The 27,840-nt window shown below is 40.7% G+C and overlaps 1 protein-coding gene across 4 annotated transcripts in view; it reads right to left on the reverse strand.

Annotated features, from left to right (window-relative positions):
- Positions 1-2,203: 2,203 nt before the first annotated feature.
- ipp (intracisternal A particle-promoted polypeptide) overlaps positions 2,204-27,840 on the reverse strand; it is a 30,906-nt gene continuing 5,269 nt past the window's right edge. For 2 of the 4 annotated variants that reach the window (XM_087990576.1, XM_043699142.2), the window contains exons 2-8: positions 23,750-24,181; positions 10,775-10,930; positions 8,991-9,158; positions 7,496-7,633; positions 5,735-5,857; positions 4,458-4,678; positions 2,204-2,677 (exon numbers count right to left, since the gene is read on the reverse strand). In XM_087990576.1, coding sequence (XP_087846702.1) covers positions 2,453-2,677; positions 4,458-4,678; positions 5,735-5,857; positions 7,496-7,633; positions 8,991-9,158; positions 10,775-10,930; positions 23,750-24,181 — 1,463 coding nt within the window. In that variant the 3' untranslated portion in view covers positions 2,204-2,452. Of the gene's footprint in view, positions 3,077-4,457; positions 4,679-5,734; positions 5,858-7,495; positions 7,634-8,990; positions 9,159-10,774; positions 10,931-23,749; positions 24,182-26,433; positions 26,957-27,840 lie in introns of those variants that run through there. The other 2 variants (XM_043699144.2, XM_043699143.2) reach the window with 2 other exon arrangements.

Here is a 27,840-nt window from a genome sequence, read left to right on the forward strand (position 1 = left end):
GGGAGCGGGTGGCAGTGTTGGATGGGTGTGGGGTTGGAGGGGTCAGGGAGTCTTTGGGGCAGTGTTGGATGGGGATGGGGCAGGCGGAGTTGGTCAGGGGTGGCAGTTGTTGGGTAATGGGGTCTCGCGCGCTGTGTGCTGCTGCAGTCTCCTGAACGGCGAGTAGACTTTAAAATCTCAGAGCCCCGGAGGAAAGGCATTTAATCAATTAATTGATTATCCGAACGAAATAGTGCCCGCCCATCACATTCAGATAATGGAGGCTCCCCAGTACACACCTCCAGTCAAATGGAGGATATTCCATCACACTTCTGACTCTAACAAGGATGTATCTTCTTTCTTATTGCCTCCCATCCTTGGCCAACACTGTCTATGTCTGGGATAAGGCCAGCTGCATCTGGAGGTGAGGCCCAGCGCAGACCCAAGTCTGCTCCATACTGTCTGGTTGGAAGGACTGGAGTTCTGAACATTTTATTTCTTTATTCTAATTTATTCCTAAGATTTTGTACTTAGATACCTTCTGTACCAAGATGGCATGAAAGTCTGTGATGCTGGACTTTTTATTCTAATTTATTTCTAAGAATCTATAACCTAGGTACCTTTGTACCTAAGATGGTGCCGTCAGCAGCAACTTTATAAGCTTTTCACTCTATTCATGTGAGTACATGAATAATTCTAAAGTTGATATGCACAATGCTGATTTTTAACAGATTTAAAGTACTTAAATTTCTGAAAACTGCAGTACGAGGAAAGGCTGTTGTTTTGAATCGGGTAAGTGTCTTTGCTGGTCCTACTTGCCTGGAGATTTTTTAAGAGCTGCAGCGTTCCTCTGATGCCCTGTGCTGCATTGTTGTTTGTAGATATACACTGCCAGTTAGGGAACACAGCTACCAAAATGGTAATCAGACAAGAATGCAACATTTGAAAAGGCCATTAATCTCTGCAACAACAGTACTTTTAATACCAGCAGTAATACAACACACACAAATCAGGTTTGTATGGGTGGCTCAGTGGTTAGCACTGCTGCCTGACAGCGCCAGAGACCCGGGTTCAATTCCCGCCTCAGGTGACTGACTGTGTGGAGTTTGCACATTCTCCCTGTTTCCTCCGGGTGCTCTGGTTTCCTCCCACAGTCCAAAAATGTGCAGGTTAGGTGAATTGGCCATTCTAAACTGCCCATAGTGTTAGGTAAATGGAGGGGAATGGGTCGGGGGGGTTGCGGGTCGGTGTGGACTTGTTATGCCGAAGGGCCTGTTTCCACACTGTAAATAATCTAATCCAATCTAATCTTAAAACTGGGTTTGCTTAAAAATTCAGGATGATGTAAAGGTCAGTGCAGTAAATTATACAATTAGGATATAATTCTTAAAGTATTGCTATGATATTGGATACTGAATTTCAAATTTGTACGGATATTTATGTAAGGCATTTCATAGGAATGGTGTCCAATAGTATTCATTATTCAGCTACCTAAAGAGAGATATTAGGGTAGGAGACAAAAATTAAATCTAAAGTGTCATTTCAAGAATTGACGAAAAAAAAAGAGGGTAGAGAGATTCTGAGGTGGCAATTTGCAGAGATTAAGGCTTAATTAACATAGTTGCCAATGGTGAAAAGAGTTAGAAAACCAGAAATATTATCATTTCATATCTGAATTTTTTTTAAAAATCTTGTTTTTGTAGACACAAGCAAAACTACTTATTGTGCTGAAATACATTTATTAAGAAAATATATATTTTTAAAATTCCATCAGTATTTATCATTCCATATGTAAAGTACAGTTTTATTCGGTGCATAAAGCCTCCAGGTAACAGGTTGTTTCGCACTTCTGGCACGTGCTGTATTATCAGTAATATGCAAAGCCACCCAATTAGTGTGTTAGTTCTGGACAACACTTATCAATATATTGGGTCACTATACACATACTTTAGAAATATTCACACAGCTGCATTCAAGGAAAACCTCACTGAGCATATTCACAACTCTAAAATGTTTGAAATGCTGAATGTTGCTTCTTGAGAACAAATTCTTGTTTTTCTAAACTGCACTGTAGTAAAAGAAAAACACTGGTTTTAAGCAAATACCTGTTTTGCCTTTGGACTATTTATATTTGCTGTGAGAATTTTCCTGCATGAACTTGGATAAACTCACAACGTCAAATGAAAACCTGGTACCCTGACAGTATAGAATGATGGGGTGAAACTCTCAGTTGTTAAATCAAGTTTATTTCAACTGAAATTATAGAAACGTACACATTTGAGACAAGTAACAGAAGCAAGTTTTTGTAAATTGGATGTAATGTTGCCAGAGTCATCAGGTTGAAACCCAATGGTAGTTGTTCAAACTTACAAAATTTTTATTTATCCCAATTGAAATAACACCTCAATCTGATGTACAGATTTTCTTCATCTACAATCTTTTTGATAAAAAATCAGAAGGAAATCATCAATCATTAAAGCACAGCTACTCCACCATCACATCGGCTAGTTATCATATTCCCGATTTCTATCCATGTGTCGGTATGAGGATCATAAACTTCGACGGAGTCCAGTGTAACAGGAGCTGAGGAATCCCTACCTGATGTCCGTCCTCCTACTGCGTAAAGAAGGCCATTAACAGCAATGACTGAAACACCTGCTCTTGCCATTTTCATTGGTGAAACCTCAAACCACTTCTCCTGGAAATAGAGAGCATTGTTGGGGAAGGGTGTGAAAAATTTTTTTAAAACTCTCAGCTCACTACATCAGATTTTATATCATTACAAGATAGCTAAAACCTTCCAGTGCAACATGTTCCACCAGGAAATAAGGGAGAATCTCATTTGTGGCAAATGCTCAACTCCCAGCAGCAACCTGCTTTCCCAGGTCTCGGTGGGCTACTAAGTTAATAAGGAATTTCTGCAGCTTCCTAAGTGGATGGAGAGGGGCTTAACCTTCGAATCCTTGCAGGCCCATCTCATTTATTCCAACAACACGGGAGGGATGATTCTTGAGTTCGTGCCTCACTTTCCTGAAATCAGCACGTAAAAAAAGCCAATGATAGAGTAATGCTGAGTACATCATTTGATTTGGAAAGGCTGTTGGGGGAGACCAGAAGTGAGACGTACGTAAATCTCAGAGTTGAAGAACACCAATCCTAAAATGTCTTTGTGGATAAGAGTCTTGTAGTCACTGCTCTCCAAAGCAATAGCTACATCTTTTCTACTCTGAAACCAACACATAAACTTGTCAAGATCATGCCATTGTCAACTGATACACAATCATCCAGGATTCCATAGACAAAAAGATTACAAAGAGACTTACAACAGTATTGGATAATCTCTATTTTCTTACTGTAATCTTACCAAACCAGCGGTAATTTTACTTTGATCTTTTTTGAAGAACATTAAGTAAATCACTGAGCAACTTGATTTTATAGTTATACATGTAAAGTTTACTTTTAAAAGCAGTTGTTTCCTTCAAAACAGTTCCTGAGAAGAAGTTTTATGGCCTGCATATTTTGGCAATGTACACTGACCATCATCTGGAGGAACAACTAGTATAGATGTGTGGTGGTGAATGGGAAAGTAGGCAGGATCTTATTGTTGATTGGTCAAGCTGAGACATGTTTCTCCAACATAGATAAGTTTACAGTTGCATGGTGTGCATTAAATTGCTGGGTTATGGACCCAGCACCTACACATTAGGCTCAAAGAACATTGAACCTGCTTCAAATAGAATAACTGAACAGCATCAATTTCACAACTGCCATATCTGGACTCCCACTTATCTATCACACACTGCAAACAAAATACTTCACAGAAGCCACAGAGACCTCTGGACACCACAATCTCCCAAGGTGGCAACATCCTCATCAGTGACATTGCCCTTATTGAAGAAGCACATTATCATCCATTCTCCACAGACAATTAATCAATATCAAGGATGTTAATATTTATTAGATTTGTAAACACAATGACCTGATTGGTCAGATCTCAGCTGTAGTCCCACAACCCAACATATAACAAACTACTTTTTCACCTATTCCAGTCATTTGTCCAGACAGCAGAATATACTCCCTGATAGTCAAGTGCTTTAAGTTCTTCTAAGGAACTCTTACATCAGAACAACTGCTCATTTCAGAGTTGAGAGCATGGTGCTGGAAAAGCACAGCAAGTCAGGCAGCATCTGAGTAGCAGGAAAACTGATGTTTCGGGCATAAACCATTCATCAGTAAGGGCTTATGCCCGATACGTCGATTCTCCTGCTCCTCAGATGCTGCCTGACCTGCTGTGCTTTTCCAGCACCACACTCCAAACTCTGATCTCCAGTATCTGCAGTCCTCACTTCCTCCCAGTTGATTTCAAAGTTTCAGTCGAATTGTGAAATTGTCTTCCTCGATGTTATTGCTCTCACCAAGAAAACCTTCGAACAACTTTATTAGAAAATAAATTATAATGACAAATAAACATTACCCACCTCCTGAAGTGAATATTTCTCTACTGTCCGCAGAGCATTCTGAGTCTCATTCCACCCTCCAACAGCATAAACACAGTCATTCAGAGCAGCTACTCCAACATAGGCTCTTTTTGTCTTCATATCATCTAGTGGTGTCCAACGCCTTGTGAGAGGATTGAACATTTCAGCTGAACAGAGTTCTGACCCTGAGTCACTCAAACCTCCAACAACATAAATTAAACCTACAAAACAATTACAAATATTTCTGATTTGTATTGACAGTTAATTTCTTTCTTTCTGAAGACTGTCAAATCAATGGAAATGTATATTGCATAAGCTTCCAAGTCTGTAAATGAGAGCTTCCCCACTAATACGAGCAATTGTTATTCAAAAGCAATTATTTGTGGATTGGTGTAGATTTGCTGTAATTATTTTCATGTTTAAATAGCTTACTAATTAACACTGAAAAGATGCACACACAAAAATTGAGATCAGGGAGAGCTGCTGCAGGAACCCATTGGGATTCAGACCAGGAAGGAGAAAGCATGGGAAAACAAGTGAAAATAAAAGTCATTATATTTTATTCAATCATCAGTCCAATGTGTTAAGAATAAAATACAAAAATAAATGCAACGAAGTATACTTAGTTTTATAATGTGCTTTCACATTGTAAACTGTCTAAAGGCATTTTACAGGAGTGTTCGCAAACAAAATTTGACATGATTCAATATTCAGTTGAAAGAAATATCTGCTCATCTCAGATAAGCAGTCTGACAATTTAGACCAATTTAGTGTTGGTTGAATAGTATGATAGAGCTGTGTATTATCCAAATACATGTGAACACCAGCATTATATTTTTGGATGATTTTGCCATGGGCAGCATTAGATGAGAAATAGCACAGGGGCAAGAACAGATCTTCTGTAGATATCAGATATGATGTTGCAGCAATAGGAGGAAAATCCATTGCATTTAATCCTGTGGATAGTGAAGAATGGAATAAAGTGACTGAGGTTCCATTCAACCAGATGATGGTGGAGAGGAATTGGGTCAAAGGCTGCAGTGAGGTTGAGTAGAATGAAGAGGGATTGTCTACTTATGTCAATTACATAGGATGTCAGTTGTGACTTTGATCAAGATATTTCGGTACTGTAGCAGAGATGGAAGCTAGATTGCTTACATTTCTAAAATCATTCAACCATGTACAATCTTGACATCTACCTCAAGCAATCTTAATAATCATTTGGTATGAGAAAGTCTAAGAAGAAACTAGTCAGATTTGTGCAAATAGTGCCTTGCCTTGCATTTCACAACACCCGAAGAAGTACCGAGGGACAAGCATGTTACCGATAACTTCCCATTTATTGTCAGAGGGGTCAAATCTTTCCATAGTCTTCCCAATGTCTGCTCCTACCCATCCTCCTGGAAATAATGAAAACATATGCACTGATTATTAATAATAAAAACTCTGGGTCCTCTTGTAAACTGACAAAATCATCTTTCAAGTCTAGAAAAAAATATTAATCACAATTAGAAACATTCTAAAAATTATTACACATTTGTTCATTTATTTGCTAAATTTCTGTAGTTGTTGTCATGTATTCCTCTTTCCAAATTGTACAATTTGAAGAGATTGCGTTCACATTACTGATCTTCTGTACTCAAACCTGATAGTAGCTGAAATGCCTCCATTGTCTGAATTACACTTCTAAAAAAAGGTCTTAGTGTTAAACTTATAAATAAGAATGTAAAATACAAAAGCACCAGGTCATTCAACTTGCCATAGGACAAAATATGACAGTTTGCAATTGAATAGTCTAATTTTGTCTTCTTGTCATGTAAAAGTTGGTAATTATATACATTTTTGATTTGTTTATGGGATGTGGGTGTTACTGGCTAAGACAGCATTTATTATACATTTCTAATTGCTCTTAAAAGTCATATTGAGCTGGCCTCCTGAACCACTGCAGTCTCTGGAGTGAAGTTTAGCCCACAGGGCTGTTAAGAAGGGAATTCCATATTGATCCAGCAACAATGATGGAACAGCAATATATTTCTAATAGTGTGCCTTGAGAACTTGAAGATGAAGGAGTGCCCTTGTATTTCTAGGTGGTAAAGGTTGTGGATTCAGAAGGCATTGCCAAAGGAATTGGTGAGTTGCTGCAGTATATCTTGTCGATGATACACACTGAGATGACCAATCTCTCCAGCAACCACAGCCATCTTCCTTTGTGGAAGCTATGATTCCAACCAATGGAGAGTTTTATCCATTTTCATTAACTCTAGCCAGGGCTCCATGATACCATGATTCCTGAAGAAGGGCTCATGACCGAAACATTGATTCTCCTGCTCCTTGGATGCTGCCTGACTTGCTGCGCTTTTCCAGCAACACATTTTCAGCTCTGATCTCCAGCATCTGCAGTCCTCACTTTCTCCTCCATGATACCATGCATGGATCAAATGCTGCCTTGACATCAAGGACAGTCACTCTCACCTCTGGAATTCAGCTCCTGCGAATATTTGGACAAGACTGTAATGAGTCAGGAGCTGTATGGCTCTGGCACAACAAAAACTGAGTGTCAGTAAGCAGGTTATTGCTGAGAAAATTAGTAGAAACATCACAGCTGATGACTGGGAGTAGACAAAGGGAGGCCGTTGTCTGGGTTGGATCTATCCTGCTTTTTGTGGACAGGACAGACTTGGGCAATCTTCCTCGTTGCTGTGTAGATGTCAATATTGAAGTTGTACTGTAATAACTGACCTAGTGGCAAGGCTGGGTCTGCACTAAACGTATAGACTTCAGTATTTTGTCGTCTAATATCAGATAAACCAAGTACCTCCTTCAGCCATGTGTCCAGTTTACAAAGTTATTGAACTATTAGGTGACTCTCAAACCAGGAACCTCTGGCAGAGTCCAAAACTTATGAAGAAATCTTCTCTTTGACAGCAAGGATATGGGATCACTGAAAGTATCTTTTCCTATCAGTCGTATATGGCTGGTTGATGTGACTTATCGACAGAAGTATTTGATGTATAAAATTAATGTACAAATTTTCCTACCGAGAGCATAAATAGCAGCATGACAGGCACACACAGCGAGTCCACATCGTGGGGAATTCATAGAGGCCACCGCTGCCCATTGTTTAGTTACTGGATCATATCGTTCAGCACAGTCAAAAATCATGGAGTCACTTTCACCTTAAAAATGAAACAGATCACATTGATCTTCAATCTTTTCAAGGCATCACAAACATAAATACTGTCACCGGACTGAAAACTGTAAATTCTTTCTGAACCTATTGTAGTCAGTAAAATTAAAAATGTAATTTATCCTTCAGCTGAATTCATTCCATTAGGTGTTTTGTAAAATTTAACAATATTTTAGATCTCAGTTGTGACTGAGAATAAGTCTCTAGCTGCTAAAAGGAATGTCTTTTCTATGTTACTATTAAATTATGCTGCAAGTGACACCATTAAGATTCTATAATAGCACCAAAATGACTTTTTTGCCCAAGTGTTTCAAATTTCCCCAATTATCCCAAAAGTACCCAAAATGTCAGAGTCAGGAGCAATGAATTTAGCAATTTATTGGAATTTTTCTCAAATTTAATCCCATTTCTTTTCCACCTTGCCATCCAAAGAAATAAGCCTACTGTTGATCAGAAACAAAAACTAATTATAGCAAAGTAAAATGTTGTCCTTATCAATAAAAAAATGTCCTAGATTGAAGGCAGTAAGTAAATTATTGAAGGAAACACTGAGGCACCACATGCTCAATTTCCTTGAAAACTCAGGTATGCAGAAGGAAATTATCTCAAACACAATTTAATAATCCAAGCAAAGCAGCTCACTATATAGGTATAGAAGACTTAAAACTTTGGGATGAAGAAATAATCAGCGTCATATTAAGGGAAATGGCAGCATAATCATGAGGACATGGAGTTATGTATGTCATATGTCTACCACCAATAAACAAAATTGAAACAGTGAAAGTATTTTAGAGGAAGGGTCTGAGCTGGCAAACAGTTTGCTTTTGGGATTGAAGACCTGTTTGATATCACCTATAATAATGGTGAGACATAATAAAAGTAGAAACTGATTAGAATTAACAAATCATTTCCAGGAGTCACTATTTGAAATGTTAAAGACTTGCCTCCTAGCCTGAAAAGTTATCCAATACATCAACTTTAAAGTCTAATAGCTTGGAATTAGAACCATTGTTAGCTTTCGAGAGGAGTATGAGATAGAGAATGAAAGCCCAAGCAGATTAGTTATTTCTCATGTTGCTCTTAAAAACGTGCTTAGTTGAAGTTTTTGAAATACACTTTAACTTTTCAAAATTACAAAATACCAAAAAACACCATTTGTGCCTTATTCCCATTGCAAAAATTATAAACAGGTGGATAAAAAAGGAGACAAAACACTCATCCACATGCAAAAGCAATGAGGGCCCTCTCTATAGATATGAGACAACTCTCAACCACAGAGTTAAGAATTTTATATTCTATGAGCAACAAATTTATTTAATTCTTTACATTCCAGTGATGTTACTTACCACCTATTACGTAGATCATCCCTTCGAGTACTGCAACACCTAATCCACTTCGGGCTTGGTGGAGGGACGACACCGTGGTCCAGTACTGACTGAATGAATCAAACCGTTCCACACAACTAAGAGTTCTGCTGTCACTCCAGCGTCCCCCCTGAAGTCGGGTGTACCCTCCTTGTAATAAGAAATGATTTTAAAAATCATGCCTGCAATCAGATCCTGTACTGTGATCTAAGTATACTGTTTCCATTTAAACATTAGTTTTATTGAATTAAATTCAAGAACAGTAACCTGACATTTGGGATGTATTAACGACGTAAAACAAAACTCAAAGTTTGGCTTTGAATTTGCACAGCTCGATAGTGAACAGTCAGAGTTCACTGACATTACCTCACAGAATATGATTTCAACCTTGGGATTTAGTGCAACACAAATTAAACCAAAACTTCTGAAGCTGTGGTCCATTATCCAATATTCTTTCAGATGTAGTACAAAAGAAACAGTACATTTTTCGATGTGGTTTTTAAAGTGAGTAATAACCTCTGTGAACAACTAGTCTGAACCTGACAATATTCTAGGATGTTGTTCAATGTCTCTACTGCAATTAATTACGATAATTTTAAAATATTGATATTAAAGTTCATGATATTTCAGTTTCTACCTTCACCACTGGTGTATGTCTTGATCTTTATTTCATGCTCAGTAACATTTTTTAAAACTCAACCATCAAATCAAATGCTTTTTGTTCCTGGTTTGGTATTTATAAGAATTGATTAATACAATTGGCTATTCAGGCAGTGTGATAACTTACTTGCTCAAAGCTAGAAACCCCAGGAGAGGTGACGACTCTCACTTGCACAGAGACAGATATATTTGTCATCACGGTTCACTAACTCTTTCAGAACAGCTTTCATTGATCATAGCTTTAACCGTTGTTCCTTTACTGTGGATGGAAAATTATGGATTTTCCTCTAAATATCTATTGATAAGTTTACTGAAAGAAAATTTTGAAAAGAATGCTTTGTTTCTGACAGAGCTTAGAACCACTTGTATGCAAAGTAATGAACAGAATCCTAATAAAAGAGGGGCACAAGAGACATAATGCTCTGATCGTGGAAGGTAATGAAGTAACAAAAAAGGCATTTACCATCAAATTAAAGTTGTTGCATATGAAACTTAGAAATGATTTTGCAATTCAAGAATCGATACCCAGAATTGGATTTAACATACATATCAGGAAAGATTGACATATTTTGTCTCTTTTCACTTCAGAAAGAAATCGTGACCTATTCGAGGTCTTAAAAGTTATCATAGGTTTTGATAGAATGGATTGACAGAGAAGATTCATTCTTGAAAACAGAATAACTAGAAACCACCAATATAAGAAAGTCAGCAAGAATTCAACATCGAATTCAGCAAAGAATAATTTTATCCAAAATTAAGGATAACCATTATCCAAAATTAGTGACTGCAGGAGGTAGTTGAAGCAAACAATGTAACTACATTAAAGGGAAGCTAAAGAAAGTAGTAAGTGTAGGAAATACAATCTCTATATGTTAGAAATCAAACATTACAACAGACCTGAGTCACAAACAGCCTAAAGAGATTGTGAAAGAAGAAAATAAGACATGGTCATATTCCATAATGGCTGCAAAAATAACATGAAATCATTCTAAACTTGCAAATGTGTACAACATACCAATTGTATTGTAACTTGACGATGCATCAGATATTGTTGGTTGTTTTAAATATGATTAGATCTAATTATAGAAAGAACAATTTAAAAAAACCTATTGCATAGAGGTACTTCCTGGCCTTCCTTCGGGGACGAATCTTTGATGCAGGTGATAATTTGTAGAACTTGCTCTCTTTCTGAGGTTTACTGACCTCCCTATATTCCTCCAACAACTTCTGTAGGGCCACGCGTAGACTGAAGTCAGGAATACCTGGGGAAAGAAATAAGATTCTCTTACATTTACTCCCAAAAAATTAATAAATGTGCAGTATCATTGTTGGTGTTGCTATCCCAGCTGTTGGGATAAATCAGATATGACTTGATAGATTTTATTTGTTATTAATAAGGCAGTCATTCACTGAAGCACAAGCATACAATGTTGCAGATTCGGTTTCATCAATAAAAGGAAAAGATATTATGCAATAAAAAATAAAGAGTAAACCAAACTATTTACTAAAAGCACAAATATAAAAATTTCAAAATACACAGTAAAATACAATCCTTTTAATCTTAACAACACCCCTTTACAGTATTCAAAGACCAGAGGGAATTCCTTTCTCTATCAAATCTTTACAGCTTAACTGATGCTTCAATTCCCGATCTCGTGAATCTGATAGCCTCTTCCTCGAGTCTTCACACAACTGAGACTAGACTTTCTCAGCTTCAAATAACATCTTCAAGGCTTGAATCAAACATTTTTGATGTGAAACTTTCAAATTAAACTACTCATACAGTGTTAACCTATGTCTTAACAGTTCTGTACTATTTCCCTGCTTCAGTAGAAACTATTTTATAAATCTAGATTAAAAATAGGACTCAAACATGAACTGAAATAAAAAAAAATTCTTCAGGTTATGGGGGCTTCCCTTCATCCAAAAACAACCACAATACAGAAGTTTAAAACTCACCCAACACCAGGTTATAGTCCAACAGGCTTAAGTGGAAGCACACTAGCTTTCAGAGCGCCGCCCCTTCATCAGGTGCTCCAAGAGCTAGTGTGCTTCCAACTAAACCTGTTGGACTATAACCTGGTGTTGTGTCATTTTTAACTTTGTACACCCCAGTCCAACACCGGCATCTCCAAATCAACACTCCAGAAGGTCCAACTGAAGCCCAATGTATTACACACTGTTTACTTTAGTCACTCTTAAAAAATCACTCAAAGTAATCAAATTTCCATTAGCCTCCACAAACCATAGTTAACCAAACCGTGGCTTCAGAAAGCTCTAAATTTAATCATTAAACCCTTTCATAGACACAAACCAAAACCCGTATGTCACTAACTCAAAATCCAAACTCTAAAATAAATGACATTAAATTTTTTTTATATATCATATCTTACCTTACAAGAGAATTATGTTATGTTTAATTATTTTGACTTGATTAATCAAGTGAGCAATCAAATTATACCCATTTTGACTGTGGTTAGTTGTAAAACACTTTCTCTAATGAAGAACAGCTATGTTGCCCATTACTCTTCATTACTCTCAGAGCATTTAATTAGGTTGAGCGATGGCACTACAATATGACACAGATTCTGCACAACTACAAGATAGGACAGTGTACGTGGATCCTTACTTTCATACAGGTAGTTGTTAATGATATGATGGTGTATGACATAGATTGTTTGATGCCAATGATATATTAACCCATAATTTTAATTTTTTCTCCAATACCTGTGAAGGTATGTTATGCGAATTGAGTTTCTATTTGGAAGTAGGTAGGATGAGAGAAAAGGACTGAAGGACAAGAAATTCAAAACAGTGTTCTTTTGAAATGAGAACTAGGCAACTGCTCAATTTTTCTTAAGGTAACATGGGACCTGAAGCAGGAAAGATTACTTGAAATTTAACAGAAGTATTTATAACATGGAATTAAAACCAACTGGCTACAGCCAAACTTTGCTCTGCTGGTAAATGCACCTTTAAAAAAAATTGTTCATGATGAATATCCCATCCTAAACATCCGACAGCCTACCTATATCACAACAAATACAGAGGTTCAAGAAGATGACTCACAAGGAACTTCTGCAGCTCGTGGTGACTCAGAGTCAGAGTTATACAGTATGCAAACAGACACTTCGGTCCAATTTGTCCATGCCGATCCGATATCCCAAACTAGTCCAATTTGATTTCCAGTGCGAGCAGCAGCGAAGGTAAGACCGTTTGGTTTTAAAAGTGCTTACCGGTAGCGGGCAGCGGTGTTTTTTTTTCTCTCTTCACAGAAAGAGCGGGAGCACCAGGGGGAAGTGACGACGACCAGAGGGGCAGCCGGGAAGGAAAGCGGTGAGTATTTATACTTACCCTTCGAAGCCGTCGGTCATTTCCAGTGCGAGCAGCAGCGAAGGTAAGACCGTTTGGTTTTAAAAGTGCTTACCGGTAGCGGGCAGCGGTGTTTTTTTTTTCTCTCTTCACAGAAAGAGCGGGAGCACCAGGGGGAAGTGACGACGACCAGAGGGGCAGCCGGGAAGGAAAGCGGTGAGTATTTATACTCACCCTTCGAAGCCGTCGGTCACTTCCAGTGCGAGCAGCAGCGAAGGTAAGACCGTTTGGTTTTAAAAGTGCTTACCGGTAGCGGGCAGCGGTGTTTTTTTTTCTCTCTTCACAGAAAGAGCGGGAGCACCAGGGGGAAGTGACGACGACCAGAGGGGCAGCCGAGACCCGGAAGCAGTTAGTGTAAGCTTACCTGGGTAGGTTTTTTTCCCCCTTTAAAAGCGCGAAGGAGAGGAACCCGAGGCACTACACGGGTAGTGCCTCCCACCCGCCCTCCTCCTCTAACCTAATAATAACACCTGTTGTGGTAAGTAGGTAAGTGCTGAATTTTGCTTGTTGTATTCTTTAGACCCAGTTTTTTTTTAAAAATAAAAGTTAGCTTTAGAGGGATGGCAGTGAAGGCAGTGCAATGTTCCTCCTGCAACATGTATGAGGTGAGGGATGCCATCGACGTCCCTGCCGATTACACTTGCAGGAAGTGCACCCATCTCCAGCTCCTCCAAGACCGTGTTAGGGAACTGGAGCTGGAGTTGGATGAACTTCGGATCGTTCGGGAGGCAGAAGGGGTCATAGATCAGAGTTATAGGGAAGTAGTAACTCCAAAGATGGCAGATAGATGGGTGACAGTGAGGGGGACTGGGAGGAAGCAGCCAGTGCAGGGACCCCCTGCGGCCATTCCCCTCAAGAACAAGTATACCGTTTTGGATACTTGTGGGGGGGATGACTTACCAGGGGTAAGTAACGGGGCTCAGGTCTCTGGCACGGAGCCTGTCCCCGTTACTCAGAAGGGAAGGGTGAAGAAGAGCAGAGCAGTAGTAATTGGGGACTCGATAGTTAGGGGCACAGATAGGCGGTTTTGTGGGAACGAGAGAGACTCACGTTTGGTATGTTGCCTCCCAGGTGCAAGGGTACGTGATGTCTCTGATCGTGTTTTCCGGGTCCTGGAGGGGGAGGGGGAGCAGCCCGAAGTCGTGGTCCATATTGGCACCAACGACATAGGTAGGAGGAGTGCCGAGGATGTTAGACAGGCTTTCAGGGAGCTAGGTTGGAAGCTCAGAGTTAGAACGAACAGAGTTGTTGTCTCTGGTTTGTTACCCGTGCCACGTGATAGAGATTCGAGGAATAGGGAAAGAGAACACTTAAATGCGTGGCTACATGGATGGTGCAGGAGGGAGGGATTCCGGTTTTTGGATAACTGGGGTTCTTTCTGGGGACGATGGGACCTCTATAAACAGGATGGTCTACACCTGAACCTGAGGGGCACCAGTATCCTTGGGGGGAGGTTTGCTAGTGCTCTTGGGGGGGGTTTAAACTAACTCTGCAGGGGCATGGGAACCCAGATTGTAGCTTCAGGGTGCAGGGCCTGGAGTGTAGGGAGGTTAGGAACATGGCATCAATTTCCAAGGAGGGTGTCTGTAAACAGGAAAGTGGCTTGAAGTGTGTATACTTCAATGCAAGAAGTATACGAAATAAGGTAGGTGAACTTGCAGCGTGGGTTGGTACCTGGGACTTCGATGTTGTGGCTATTACGGAGACATGGGTAGAACAGGGACAGGATTGGCTGTTGCAGGTTCCAGGATTTAAATGTTTTAGTAGGGTCAGAGGTGGGGGTAAAAGAGGGGGAGGTGTGGCATTGCTTGTCAAAGATAGTATTACAGTGGTGGAAAGGACGATGGATGAGGACTTGCCATCTGAGGTAGTTTGGGCTGAGGTTCGGAATAGGAAAGGTGAGGTCACCCTGTTAGGAGTCTTTTACAGGCCTCCCAATAGTCCTAGAAACGTAGAAGAAAGGATAGGGAAGGTGATTCAGGAGATGAGTGACAGTAATAGGGTGGTTGTGATGGGGGACTTTAACTTTCCTGATATTGATTGGGAAAGCTATAGCTCAAGTTCGTTAGATGGGTCAGTGTTTGTTCAATGTGTGCAGGAGAGTTTCCTGACACAATATGTAGACAGGCCAACAAGAGGTGAGGCCATACTGGATTTGGTTCTGGGTAACGAACCAGGCCAGGTGTTAGAATTAGAGGTAGGTGAGCACTTTGGGGATAGTGACCATAATTCGGTGATTTTTACTCTCGTGATGGAGAGGGATAAGTGTGTACTACAGGGCAAGAGTTATAGCTGGGGTCAGGGAAATTATGATGCGGTGAGGCATGACTTAGGATGTGTGGCTTGGAAAAGTAGACTCCAAGGCAAGAGTGTAAATGATATGTGGAGCTTGTTCAAGGAGCAACTATTGAGTGTCCTTGATAATTATGTACCTGTCAGGCAGGGAGGAAAGGGTCGTGCGAGGGAGCCGTGGTTTAATAAGGAATTGGAATCCCTTGTTAAATGGAAGAGGGCGGCCTATCTCAAGATGAGACGTGAAGGTTCAATTGGGGCGATTGAGAGTTATAGGGTAGCCAGGAAGGACCTGAAGAGAGAGCTAAGAGCAGCAAGGAGGGGACATGAAAGGTCCTTAGTCGGTAGGATTAGGGAAAACCCTAAGGCTTTCTATAGGTATGTTAGGAATAAAAGAATGACTAGGGTAGGAATAGGTCCAGTCAAGGATAGTAGTGGGAAGTTGCGTGTGGAGGCGGAAGAGATTGGGGAGACACTGAATGAATACTTTTCTTCAGTATTTACTCAGGAACAGGGCATTGTCGTCGATGTGAATACTGAGTCACAAATAAGTAGAATGGATGGCTTTGAGGTATGTAGAGAAGAGGTGTTGGAAATCCTGGAAAAGGTGAAAATAGATAAGTCCCCTGGGCCTGATGGCATTTATCCTAGGATTCTCTGGGAAGCAAGGGAGGAGATTGCAGAGCCATTGGCCTTGATTTTTATGTCCTCTTTGTCTACAGGAGTAGTGCCAGAAGACTGGAGGATAGCAAATGTGGTTCCCTTGTTCAAAAAGGGGAGTAGGGATAACCCTAGTAACTATAGGCCGGTGAGTCTCACTTCTGTTGTGGGCAAAGTCTTAGAGAGAATTGTAAGGGATAGGATTTATGCACATCTGGATAGGAATAATGTGATCAAGGATAGTCAGCATGGTTTTGTGAAGGGCAGGTCGTGCCTCACAAACCTTATTGAATTCTTTGAAAAGGTGACGAAGGAGGTTGATGAGGGGAAAGCGGTAGATGTGGTATATATGGATTTTAGTAAGGCGTTTGATAAGGTTCCCCATGGTAGGCTACTGCAGAAAATACGGAGATATGGCATTGAGGGTGAGTTGGAGGTTTGGATTAGGAATTGGCTGGATGGAAGAAGACAGAGGGTAGTAGTTGATGGCAAAGTTTCTTCATGGAGTGCCGTCACTAGCGGTGTTCCGCAAGGATCTGTTTTGGGACCATTGCTGTTTGTCATTTTTATAAATGACCTGGAAGAGGGGTTAGAAGGTTGGGTGAGCAAGTTTGCGGATGATACGAAAGTCGGAGGAGTTGTTGACAGTGAGGAAGGATGTGGCAGGTTACAGCAGGATATAGAGAAGCTGCAGAGCTGGGCAGAAAGGTGGCAAATGGAATTCAATGTAGCTAAGTGTGAGGTGATTCACTTTGGGAAGAATAACAAAAAGATGGGGGTACTGGGCTAATGGTCGGATACTTGGTAGTGTGGATGAGCAGAGGGATCTTGGTGTCCATGTACACAGATCTCTGAAAGTTGCCACCCAGGTAAATAGTGCGGTGAGGAAGGCATATGGCGTACTGGCTTTTATTGGTAGAGGAATTGAGTTCCGGAGTCCTGAGGTCATGATGCAGTTGTATAAGACTCTGGTGCGGCCGCATCTGGAATATTGTGTGCAGTTTTGGTCGCCATACTATAGGAAGGATGTGGAGGCACTGGAACGGGTGCAGAGGAGGTTTACCAGGATGTTGCCTGGTATGGAAGGAAGATCGTATGAGGAAAGACTGAGACACTTGGGGCTGTTTTCATTAGAGAAAAGAAGGTTTAGGGGTGACTTGATTGAGGTGTACAAGATGATTAGGGGATTAGATAGGGTTGACAGTGTGAACCTTCTCCCGCGTATGGAGTCGGGTATTACAAGGGGGCATAGCTTTAAATTAAGGGGGGGTAGATATAGGACTGAAGTTAGGGGTAGGTTCTTCACTCAGCGAGTCGTAAGTTCATGGAATGCCCTGCCAGCAGCAGTGGTGGACTCTCCCTCTTTATGGGCATTTAAGCGGGCATTGGATAGGTATATGGAGGATAGTGGGTTAGTATAGGTTAGGTGGGCTTGGATCGGCGCAACATCGAGGGCCAAAGGGCCTGTACTGCGCTGTATTCTTCTATGTTCTATGGTCCAGTCCCATTTGCCAACCCTTCTTGTTCATATACCCATCCAGATGCCTTTTAAATGCTGTAATTGTACCAGCCTCCACCACTTCTTCTGGCAGCTTGTTCCATACATGCACCACCCCTCCATGAAAAAGTTGCCCCTCAGTTCTCTTTTAAATCTTGCCCCTCTCACCTGAAACATATGCCCTTTAGTTGTGGTCACACCTACCCTGGGAAAAAGACCTTGGCTATTCAACATATCCATGCCCCTCACTACTTTATAAATCTCTGCAAGGTCACCCCTCAGCCTCCGACATGCAAAGGAAAAAAGCCACTCGACTGGGACAACACATCCATCCTACCTAGGACAAGCCAAACAGAGACACCCACGAGAATTCCTAGAAGCATGGCATTGGAACTGGAACTCTATCAATAAACACATTGACTTGGATCCCATTTACCATCCCCAAGAAAAATAACAGGAAATGGTATCACCACAGGAAATGGCATCACCAACCCAATGAAACCTAAACACATAAATAGAAAGCGGGCCATGCCATTAGTGCTTCATCCAGAGGCTTTCTGATAATGTTACCTATGGTGACGAAACATCTGGAAATGAACCTTCCAGCTCAGTGAGCAAACCTACATCCACAACCTCAACCTCAGCTACAAATCTTCTCAACACTTGCTAGTGTTCAGGGTCTCTCCAAAGCTTGTACTGTACTGTGCTTAATAAAATTTCGCTTGTTCACAGAAGTTGGTGTGTTGTAGTTGCATCAACTGTGTAAGTACATTAGGAAAAAGAACTTAAGGAATGCCAAATGCCTTCTTCACCAGCCTGTCTCTCTGTGATTCTACTTTCAAGGAACTATCCACCTGCACCCGTAGGTCACTTTGATCAGCAACGTTCCCTAGGATCATACTATTAACTGTACAAGTCCTGCCCTGATGCTAAAATGCAACACCATACATTTACATACATTAAACTCCATTTGCCAATCCTCAGCCCATTGGCCCATCTAATCAAAGTCTCATCGTATTTTGAGTACTCTTCTTCCATGTCCACAACACCATCAATTTTGGTGTAATCTGCAAATTTACTAAACATACCCCCTATAATCACATCCAAATCATTTATATAAATGATGAAAAGCAGTGGATCCAGCACCGATCCTTGCGCCACTCCACTGGTCACAGACCTCCAGTCCAAAAAGCACCCCTGTCTCCTACATTTATATCAATTTTGTATCCAAATAGCGATGTCTCCCTGTACTACATGTGATCTAATCTTGCTAATTAGTCTACCATGCAGAACCTAGTCGAACACCTTGCTGAAGTCCACAACAATGTCTACTGATATGCTTTTATCATTCTTCTTTGACTTGTTCAAAGAAACACAATCAAGTTTGTGAAACACGATTTCCCACGCACAAAACCATGTAGACTCCCCCTAATCAGTCCTTACCTTTCCAAATGCATATAAATCCTATCCCTGAGAATCCCCTCCAACAAACACCCAGGACTGATGTTAGGCTCACCAGTTTGTCGTCCTTAGCTTTTCCTTATCACCTTACTTAAATAATGGCACCATGTTAGCCAACTTCCAATCTTCTGATACTTCACATATGATAAAAATGATACAAATATCTCAGCAAGGGGCCCACTAATCTCTTCCCCAGCTTCCCACAAAGTTCTGGGACACACCTGATCAGGTCCCAGGGATTTATGCACCATTATGCATTTTGAGATGTCCAGCACCTCTCTTCTGTGATACTGACACTTTTCACGATATCCTCTTGATTTCCCCAAGTTGTCCAGCTTCTATATCCTTTTCCACAGTAATTACTGAGGCAATGTATTCGGTTAGTATCTCACACATCTCCTGACTTCCACACGTAAGTCGCCTTGTTGATTTTTAAGGGGCCCTATTTCCTCCCGTGTTACTATTTTTCCCTTAATGTATTTGTAGAATCTTTTTGGACTCTCCTCAACTCTATTTGCCATCTGATGTCCCCTTTTTGCCATCTTGAGCTCCCTCTTAAGTATACTCCTACTGCCCTTATACTTTAGGGATTCATTCGATCCCAACTATCTATACTTGACATAATCCTCCTTCTTTTTCTTGACCAGAGCTTCAATTTCTCTAGTCATCCAATATTCCCTATACCTATCAGCCTTGTACTTTACACTAACAGAAAAATAAAATCTGAACTCATTATCTCATTTTTAAAGGCCTCTCACTTTCCGTTTAGCTGCAAATAACCTCTCCCAATCAACTTTTCTAAGTTCTTGCCTAATACCATCAAAATTGTCCTTCCTCCAATTCAGAACCTTAACTTTTAGATGAGGTTGATCTTTTTCTATAACTATTTTAAAACTAATGGAATTACAATCATTGGCTGCAAAATGCTCCCCCACTGATACCTCAGTCACTTGTTCTGCCTTATTTCGCAAGCGAAGGTCAAATTTTGCTCCTTCTCTAGTAGGTACATGCACATACTGAATAAGAAAATGTTCTTGTAGTCACTTAGCAAATTACTCTCCATCTAAACCTTTAACACTATGGCAGTCCCAGTCTATGTTTGGAAAGTTAAAATCCTCTACCATTACATCAGTTCTTACTGATATAAAGTCATAGAGATGTACAGTATGGAAACAGACCCTTCGGACCAACCCGTCTATGCCGTCCAGATATCCCAACCCTATCTAGTATCTCTTTGCATATTTACTCCTCAATTTCCCACTGACAATTAGGGGGCCTATAATACAATCCCAATAATCATCCCTTTCCTATTCCTCAGTTCCACCCACATAACTTCACTGGACATTGTCCAAGGAATACCCTCCCAAAGTACAGCTGTAATGTTATTAGATTAGATTACTTACAGTATGGAAACAGGCCCTTCTGCCCAACAAGTCCACACCAACCCGCCGAAGCGCAACCCCTACATTTTACCCCTTTACCTAACACGACGGGCAATTTAGCATGGCCAATTCATCTAACCTGCACATTTTTGGACTGTGGTAGGAAACCGGAGCACCTGGAGGAAACCCACGCAGACACAGGGAGAATGTGCAAACTCCACAGTTAGTCGCGTGAGGCGGGAATTGAACCCGGGTCTCTGGTGCTGTGAGGCAACAGTGCTAACCACTGTGCCACCGTGTCACCCATTACCTTTAACTAAAAATGTCACTTCCCCTCCTGTTTTGCCCCCCACCTCCCCTTTTTTCTATCCTTACTGCAGCATCTATACCCTAGAACATTAAGCTGCCAGTCCTGCTCCTCCCTGAGCCACATTTCTGTAATAGCTATGATATCCCAGTCCCATGTTCCCAACTACGCCTTGAGACCATCTGCCTTAACTATCAGGTCTCATGCATTGAAATAAATGCAACTTAATTTACCTCATTCTCTGCCTTGCTCTCGCCTGCCTTGACTATTTAACTTGCTCCTCTTCACTACTGTAGTGGCCTCAGACTTTGCTATTTTCTCACACTCTCTTTGGGGGTCGCCCCGCTTTATAGTTTAAAGCCTCCCGAGTAGTTCTAATGGCAGAAACGTCTCTCTATGTCCCTGACTTACCAGAATGATCACTGCAACCTGATATCCTCAACCCCCCCCCCCATTACAGTAAGGTTAGTCTTGGTAGCAGAAACCTGGCTGTCACATTCCCCATTCACGTTTCAAGCAGCTTACCTGTTTGAGATGGGAGACTCCTGCCTACCTCACCTGCCATTCCTAGCAGTAATCCATTTACCTGACTATATCTGTGGTCTCTCTATCTTCCTGAAACTGCCATCCATTGCACCGTTGGCTCCTGTAACTTCCTCATTGCCTCGAACTACTGTTCCAACCAATCTATGTGATCCAAAAGGATTTGTAACCAAACATACGTCCTGCAGACATAATCTCCAGGATCACTGAAATTCTCCCTAATCTCCTACATCCTCTGCACTTTAATCTACAGTCCCAGAATATATGGAAAAAAATCAGAACACGCTTTCTCAAATATTCAGCATTAGCACAGTCTTACTGCTCAAAACCATTGCTCTAGGATAATTTAATAGCTATCTTTTATTTTAAAAATTTAACCAAGAGACAGATCTCTGTGGGACTCATTACTGCACAGGACTGTGGAGCCCAAATCATTGAGTATATTTAAGACAGAGATAGATAGGTTCTTGAATGTTAAGGGGATCAAGGGTTATAGGAGGAAGGCAGGAGAATGGGATGAAAAACATATCAGCCATGATCAAATGGTGGACCAGACTTGATTGGCCTAATTCTGCTCCTATGTCTTATAATCCTCATTTTCTCAATGGAAATTAGGACTGAATAACAAATACTCACCTAACCAATGATGTTCTGATGCACAAATTGTTTTTAAAAATCCATGATTTCACTCGAAAAAGCAGTGTTAAGTCACCCTCTTGAGCTACTGCAGACCATGTGGGATAGGTTTACCTGTGGCGCTGGTAGGAAGGGAGTTCGAAGTCAGGATGGTGGGAACTTGCAGATGGTGGTGTTTCCATGCACCTATTGCCAACATCCTTCTCGATAGCAGAGGTCTCAGGTTTGGAAGGTGCAGCAAAAGAATCCTGGATGAATTGTTGCAGTGTACTTTGTAAACAGCACACACAGATGGCACTGTGATGGGAGGACTGAATGTTTAAGGTAGTGCATGGGTTAACAATCAACATGCTGCTTTGGCCTGTCCAGTGTCAAGCTTGTATTTTTGGATTTGTACTCAGTGAGACAAGTGAAGAATATTCCATCACATTTAACTGTACCAACCATCTGACATCTAAAAATGCTGTCAAGAAAACTAGGTCAATAATAACTCCCAGATGTTGATATTGAGCAATTCAGCAATGCTAATGTTAAAGGGAAACAGCTGAATTCTCTCTTGTTGGAAATAGTCATTGTTTGGCACCTATGTGGTGTGAATGTTTCTTGCCGCATATTTAATTGAGGTATTCAGAATTATGAGAGAACACAGCAGATAGGTATAAACTACGTTCATTGTGGAAAGATGGAGAATCAGCTGACATAGATTTAAAAGGTCAACTGAAACTTTCAAAAAGCATCAGGATCATTATCTGAAAAATTAATAATTTGCAGGACTACAGGAATAAAGCAGGGAAGCAGCACCAAATAAACTGTTCCTTTGAAGAGGCAACACAAACACATCCAGCTCCGTGGCCTCCACCTGTGCTGCAGCCATTCGATTATACCAGTCTAAGGAAGAATGTGGATGTGCACTGCTTCATTATCTGAGAAATCATGAGTGGAATGACTACTGCAAACAAAAACAAAATCAAATCCCATTTCTGACTGTATGATGGATGAAAGATCATTATTGAGGCAATAAAATGAAGGCAATCTAAGTCACTAAAGTCATAGAGTCATAGAGAGGTACAGCATGGAAACGGACCCTTCAGTCCAACTCGTCCATGCCGACCAGATATCCCACCCCAATCTAGTCCCACCTGCCCGCACCTGGCCCATATCTCTCCAAACCCTTCCTATTCATACACCCATCCAGATGCCTTTTAAATGTTGCAATTGTACTAGCCTCCATCACTTCCTCTGGCAGCTCATTCCATAGACATACCACCCTCTGCATAACTTCAAGAACTCTTGAAACCACATTTTGGAATATGATTGACCATCAACCACAACTAGTCTTCCTTTGCGCTAGGTGTGACTTCAACCAGTAGAGTGCATTCCCCTCAATTCCCACTGACCTCAATTCTAATAGGGATTCATGATGTCATACTTGTTTAAATACGGCCTTGACAACATGAGCAGTCTCTCTCACTTCATGTGACATCTGGCATTCAACTCCTATGTCCAAGCTTGGAACAGTAGTTAGTATTGAGGTCTAAAGCCAAATGGTGCCCAAAGACAGTAACAGATCTACAATTTAGAGATTACAGGGAGGATCTGAGACAACTGGAGCTATTTTGCAACTGGCCTCATTCTTCCTGGACTGGAAAGAAATGCTATCCTACAATGTCCTGATACAAAATAAATGTATGTGGATATTAAACAAACAGAGTTACATGTCTGTGATACCCTTCAAAGTAATTTCTCCAGGCACACGTTACAAGCAGCCACTAAGAACCATTATATGGTAGTCATTCAAGTAAATCAGAGGAATATAGAAGCCAATTTGCATTAAGCAAAGTTCCACTTGTATATTGATTTTGCAAAGGAATAAGATGCTGCAAAGTGTTCACAACTTAAAGAATATAAAATACTCAAAACCTTATCCTACCTTCAATGTACTTGAATAATCTTCGTGAAGACAACAGAGGAAATCGAACAGGATCCAGAATCTCAATCACATATTTTTTCCTTTTGCCCATGTCTTTGAGAACCCATTCCATAGCAGCTGTGAAAACTTGATATTCATCTTCAATGTGGAGTTCTTCACTTTTTAATATCTTTACAAGTTGATCTTTCTCTAATCCCATAAATTCCTCAGTTTTACATACCTCCAGGAAGTGCACATAAATGTAGCTTTCACTGAACTCCATGAGATCATGACATGCAATTTGCTCAGCAAATTGATAAATTCCAACACAGTTTGAGGGATCAATTTGCCCTTTTAAAAAGGTACTGCACATGTTCACAATCTCAGTTAACTGCAACATATCCGCTGCAAGGATCACTTCTTGTACATTTTTAATGCTGACATCAATGATACCTGTTCAACATGGAGAAGAAGAAAGAACATGAGTTTTAAAGTCTGTACAACACAACCACTGAGGGGTAAGCTTGGCAATTTCAGGAGTGAACCTGCTCATATCACTCTGATGCGACTTCAAATTAAAATCTGCAAAAGTAACTACTCTGCAATAAAAACACAATTTCAACAGAACAGGCACTCAAAGCAGAGTTGTCAGCATATTTCTGAGTTCATTATACAGTCATCAGTCTATCAGCTAGCTCAGCTCTCACTGAAATTGATACATTATTAATGATTTTATTGCTGTCGCACAACATTCCACATGTAATTATATCTGTTCCCTAGCAAGGTAATGGTTGATATTTTCCTCTTGACAATGCTCAGAAATTGTGTTAGAGAAGGAAGTTATTCAACTTGGACCACGCAAAGATGAAGAAACAATATGTGTTCACATCAGCATGATGACTTGGAGAGCTCCATATTCCCCTAACACTGGCGTTTGTCACTTTGGGTAATAGGGGTCACAGAGAAGAAAACTACAGTCAAAGTAATCTGATGAGTCACTGCAGAGTCTCCTGCTGATCACGCATATGACAGGCAAAGTGTACTAGTTATGCAGGAGTTAAATGAAGGAATACAATTCCTGGTGCACCAATAAAGCAATCTGCTCCATCCTTGTTCTAATTAACCTAATTCAGTGTTGTTTCAACTGCACCCATCTATGCAAGCCACAAGTCAGAGTGCAAAATGGGTGGCCGAGACTTCAGGAGTTGAGGCAGCATTCGTCCAGCTTCGTCTCTACTCCTGTAGTCGTGCTATTGACATGGTTGGATCAGTCAAAGAACCATACAACACCAAATAGACCCTTCAGTCCAATTCGTCCGCACCAACCAGACATTCCAATCTAACCTCATCCCATTTGCCAGCATTTGGCCCATATCCCTCTGAACCCTTCCTATTCATATACCCATCTAAATACCTTTTAAATGTTGTAATTGCATCTGCCTCCACCACTTCCTCTGGCAGCTCGTTCCATAAGCATGCCACCCTCTGTATGAAAAAGTTAACCCTCAGTTCCTTTTTAAATCTTGCCTCTATCAAATTAAACCTTTGCCCTCTAGTTTTACACTCCCACACACACTAGGAAAAAATCTCGGCTATGCACCATATCCAAGCCCCTCATGATTTTATAAACCTCTAAAAGGTCACCCTCAGCCTCCAATGTTCCAGGAAAAAAAGTCCTAACCTATTCAGCCTCACCCTATAACTCAAACCTTCCCAGTCCCAGTATCATCCTTGTAAATCTTTTCTGCACCCTCTCAAGTTTCACAACATCCATCCTATAGAAGGGCAACCAGAATTGTACACAGTAATCTAAAAGTGGCCTCACTAATGTTCTGTACAGCCTCAACATGGCATGTCAACTCCTATAGTCAGTTCTGCTATAACGCAGCAGTTCCATTCTCATGCAATCCCACGATATAAGTAAATTGAGCAATAGCAGCACAATTGAAACTAATGGAGCTAGAATCGCATTACAACCATTACACACTTTAAAAGTTTGCGCTTTAGAAACAGTGTCAATTCATCAATCATGTCACAGTCAATTCACATTAACGAAACTTAATGTTCTGACCAATGAAGGCAAGCACGCCAAATGCCTTCTTCATTATCCTGTCTACCTGAAACTCCACTTTGAAAGAACCATGCACCTGTACCCCTAGATCTTTGTTTGGCAACATTTGTTGTGGACATTGGTTATGGGCTTGGTTATGTTACTACTATTGAAACTTTATATGGGCATTATCTTGGCATATAGGCAGAAGTGGGTACTGCAGATTAGAGTCAAGATACGAGTGGTGTTGGAAAAGCACAGCATGTCAGGCAGCATCCGAGGAGTTGGAAAATCGACATTTTGGGCAAAAGCACTTCATCAGGAAGTTATCTTCTCATATGCCTAGCTGGGTAAATGTTAGATAGCTGATATGGGTTAGCCCAGATTATATAATGTTAAAGGCTGGTATGGACTGCTTCATTTTTGAATAAGTCGTAAATGAATTGAAGCACTGTGAAATAACAACAGCAACTTGTAATTATATTGCATTTTTAAATTTTAAAATAAAGCATTTTAAGGTATCCGACACTAAACCACTTTAGCAGATATAATGGCAGGTGGCTAAAGACTTGATCAAAGAGGTAAAAGGAGAATCGTAAAGAAGGAAAACATTGAGGAAGTCAGAGAGGCTTAAGAAGGGAATTCCACAACTTACAGTCATCCCACATCTGACGTGATGACAGAGGGAAGATATTTGAAGATACAGCTGACAATAATTAGGATGAGGACAGCAATCTGTGGAAGATTCTCTTGTGGCACAGTGGTAGTGTGCCTACCCCAGACCAAGAGGACCAGGTTCAAGTCCACCTCTTCCAGAGGTGTGTAATATCTCTCAACAGGTTGATGAGGAAAAATAGGTTAATTTTAAAACAAAATCTTCAGAATATCTACAGATATGTCCTACGGCTGACAGAACCAACTTTCAATAATCCTGACCACCAGTCTCATGTCAGGGACTGGATCACAGTTTTCACTTTAACTTCTTCTACCCTCAGTTCTAGCTTTTGCTTAGGCTCCTTCATACCAATATGAATTTTGTCTTCATGTGGAGGACAGCAAATGCTCAACAATTTCTGGTACATTTTCATTTGTTAAAGGTTCTGTGTAAAAACATGCACTTGTCTCTCTATCCTAGCATTGTTCCATAAATGAAGTCTGGAACCATGAGGCTCTGGCAGAATGCAAAACTCCAACTTCTTTTATCAACAAAAAAACACATCTTCTTGAAGCAAGTTCATCATGCTCCTTTGACCCTTTCACCTCTAAACTGCTCACCATACAACTTCCCTTCCTGGTCCCAGTTTTGGGTGATAAGGTTAATGATTCTCTCTTCAGAGAGAATCATTAACTTTTAACTTCTAACTCTGTCATCATGCTTCTGTTGAAAGAAAAACCCCTTGGACATACCATCCTTGCAAACTGCCACCAAATCTCTGTACTCCCTTTCCACTCTAAAGTCATAGAATCCCAATCGTGCAAATTGAGGTATTCAACCCATTAAGTCTGCCCCTCCAAAGTACAGTTTATGTGACTGTGACAAGGATAAGCCTTTCCTCATTACCCTTTTTGACGTGTCTGCAAGCTTTGATACAGCTGACTACGCCACCGTGCTGGGTGGAATAGCTATTACCTGATTCCATTGTTATCTAATTATAGTGTAATAAATCACTTGTATTGGCTTCTCTTCCTGCTCCCTGACCATTACCTCCGGTATCCCCAAGAATCTATCCTTAGCCCCCCAACTATTTTTCATCTACACACCATTCCGCAGCAACATCATCTTAAATGTGTTAGTTTTTTTAATGTGACTGACAGCATCCATCTCTACATCCTCTCCACTATTGCTCACTTATTAGACTCCTTCTGCGACATTCAACACTGGGTGAGCTGAAATTTCCTCCAAATAAATATTAGAAAAACTGAAGCCAATGTTTTCAGCGTCCACCACAGAGTCACTTCTCCAGCTACCAACTCCATTGCTCTCATTAGCAACTATGAGGCTTTTACACCAGTTTCACCATTTTGATACCATATTCAACTACAACATGAACTTCTGACCTCT

This window comes from Chiloscyllium plagiosum, unplaced genomic scaffold (genome assembly GCF_037043375.1).
Source record: "Chiloscyllium plagiosum isolate Xiang-an unplaced genomic scaffold, Cpla_swu_hap1 HiC_scaffold_9, whole genome shotgun sequence".
NCBI lineage: Eukaryota > Metazoa > Chordata > Chondrichthyes > Orectolobiformes > Hemiscylliidae > Chiloscyllium > Chiloscyllium plagiosum.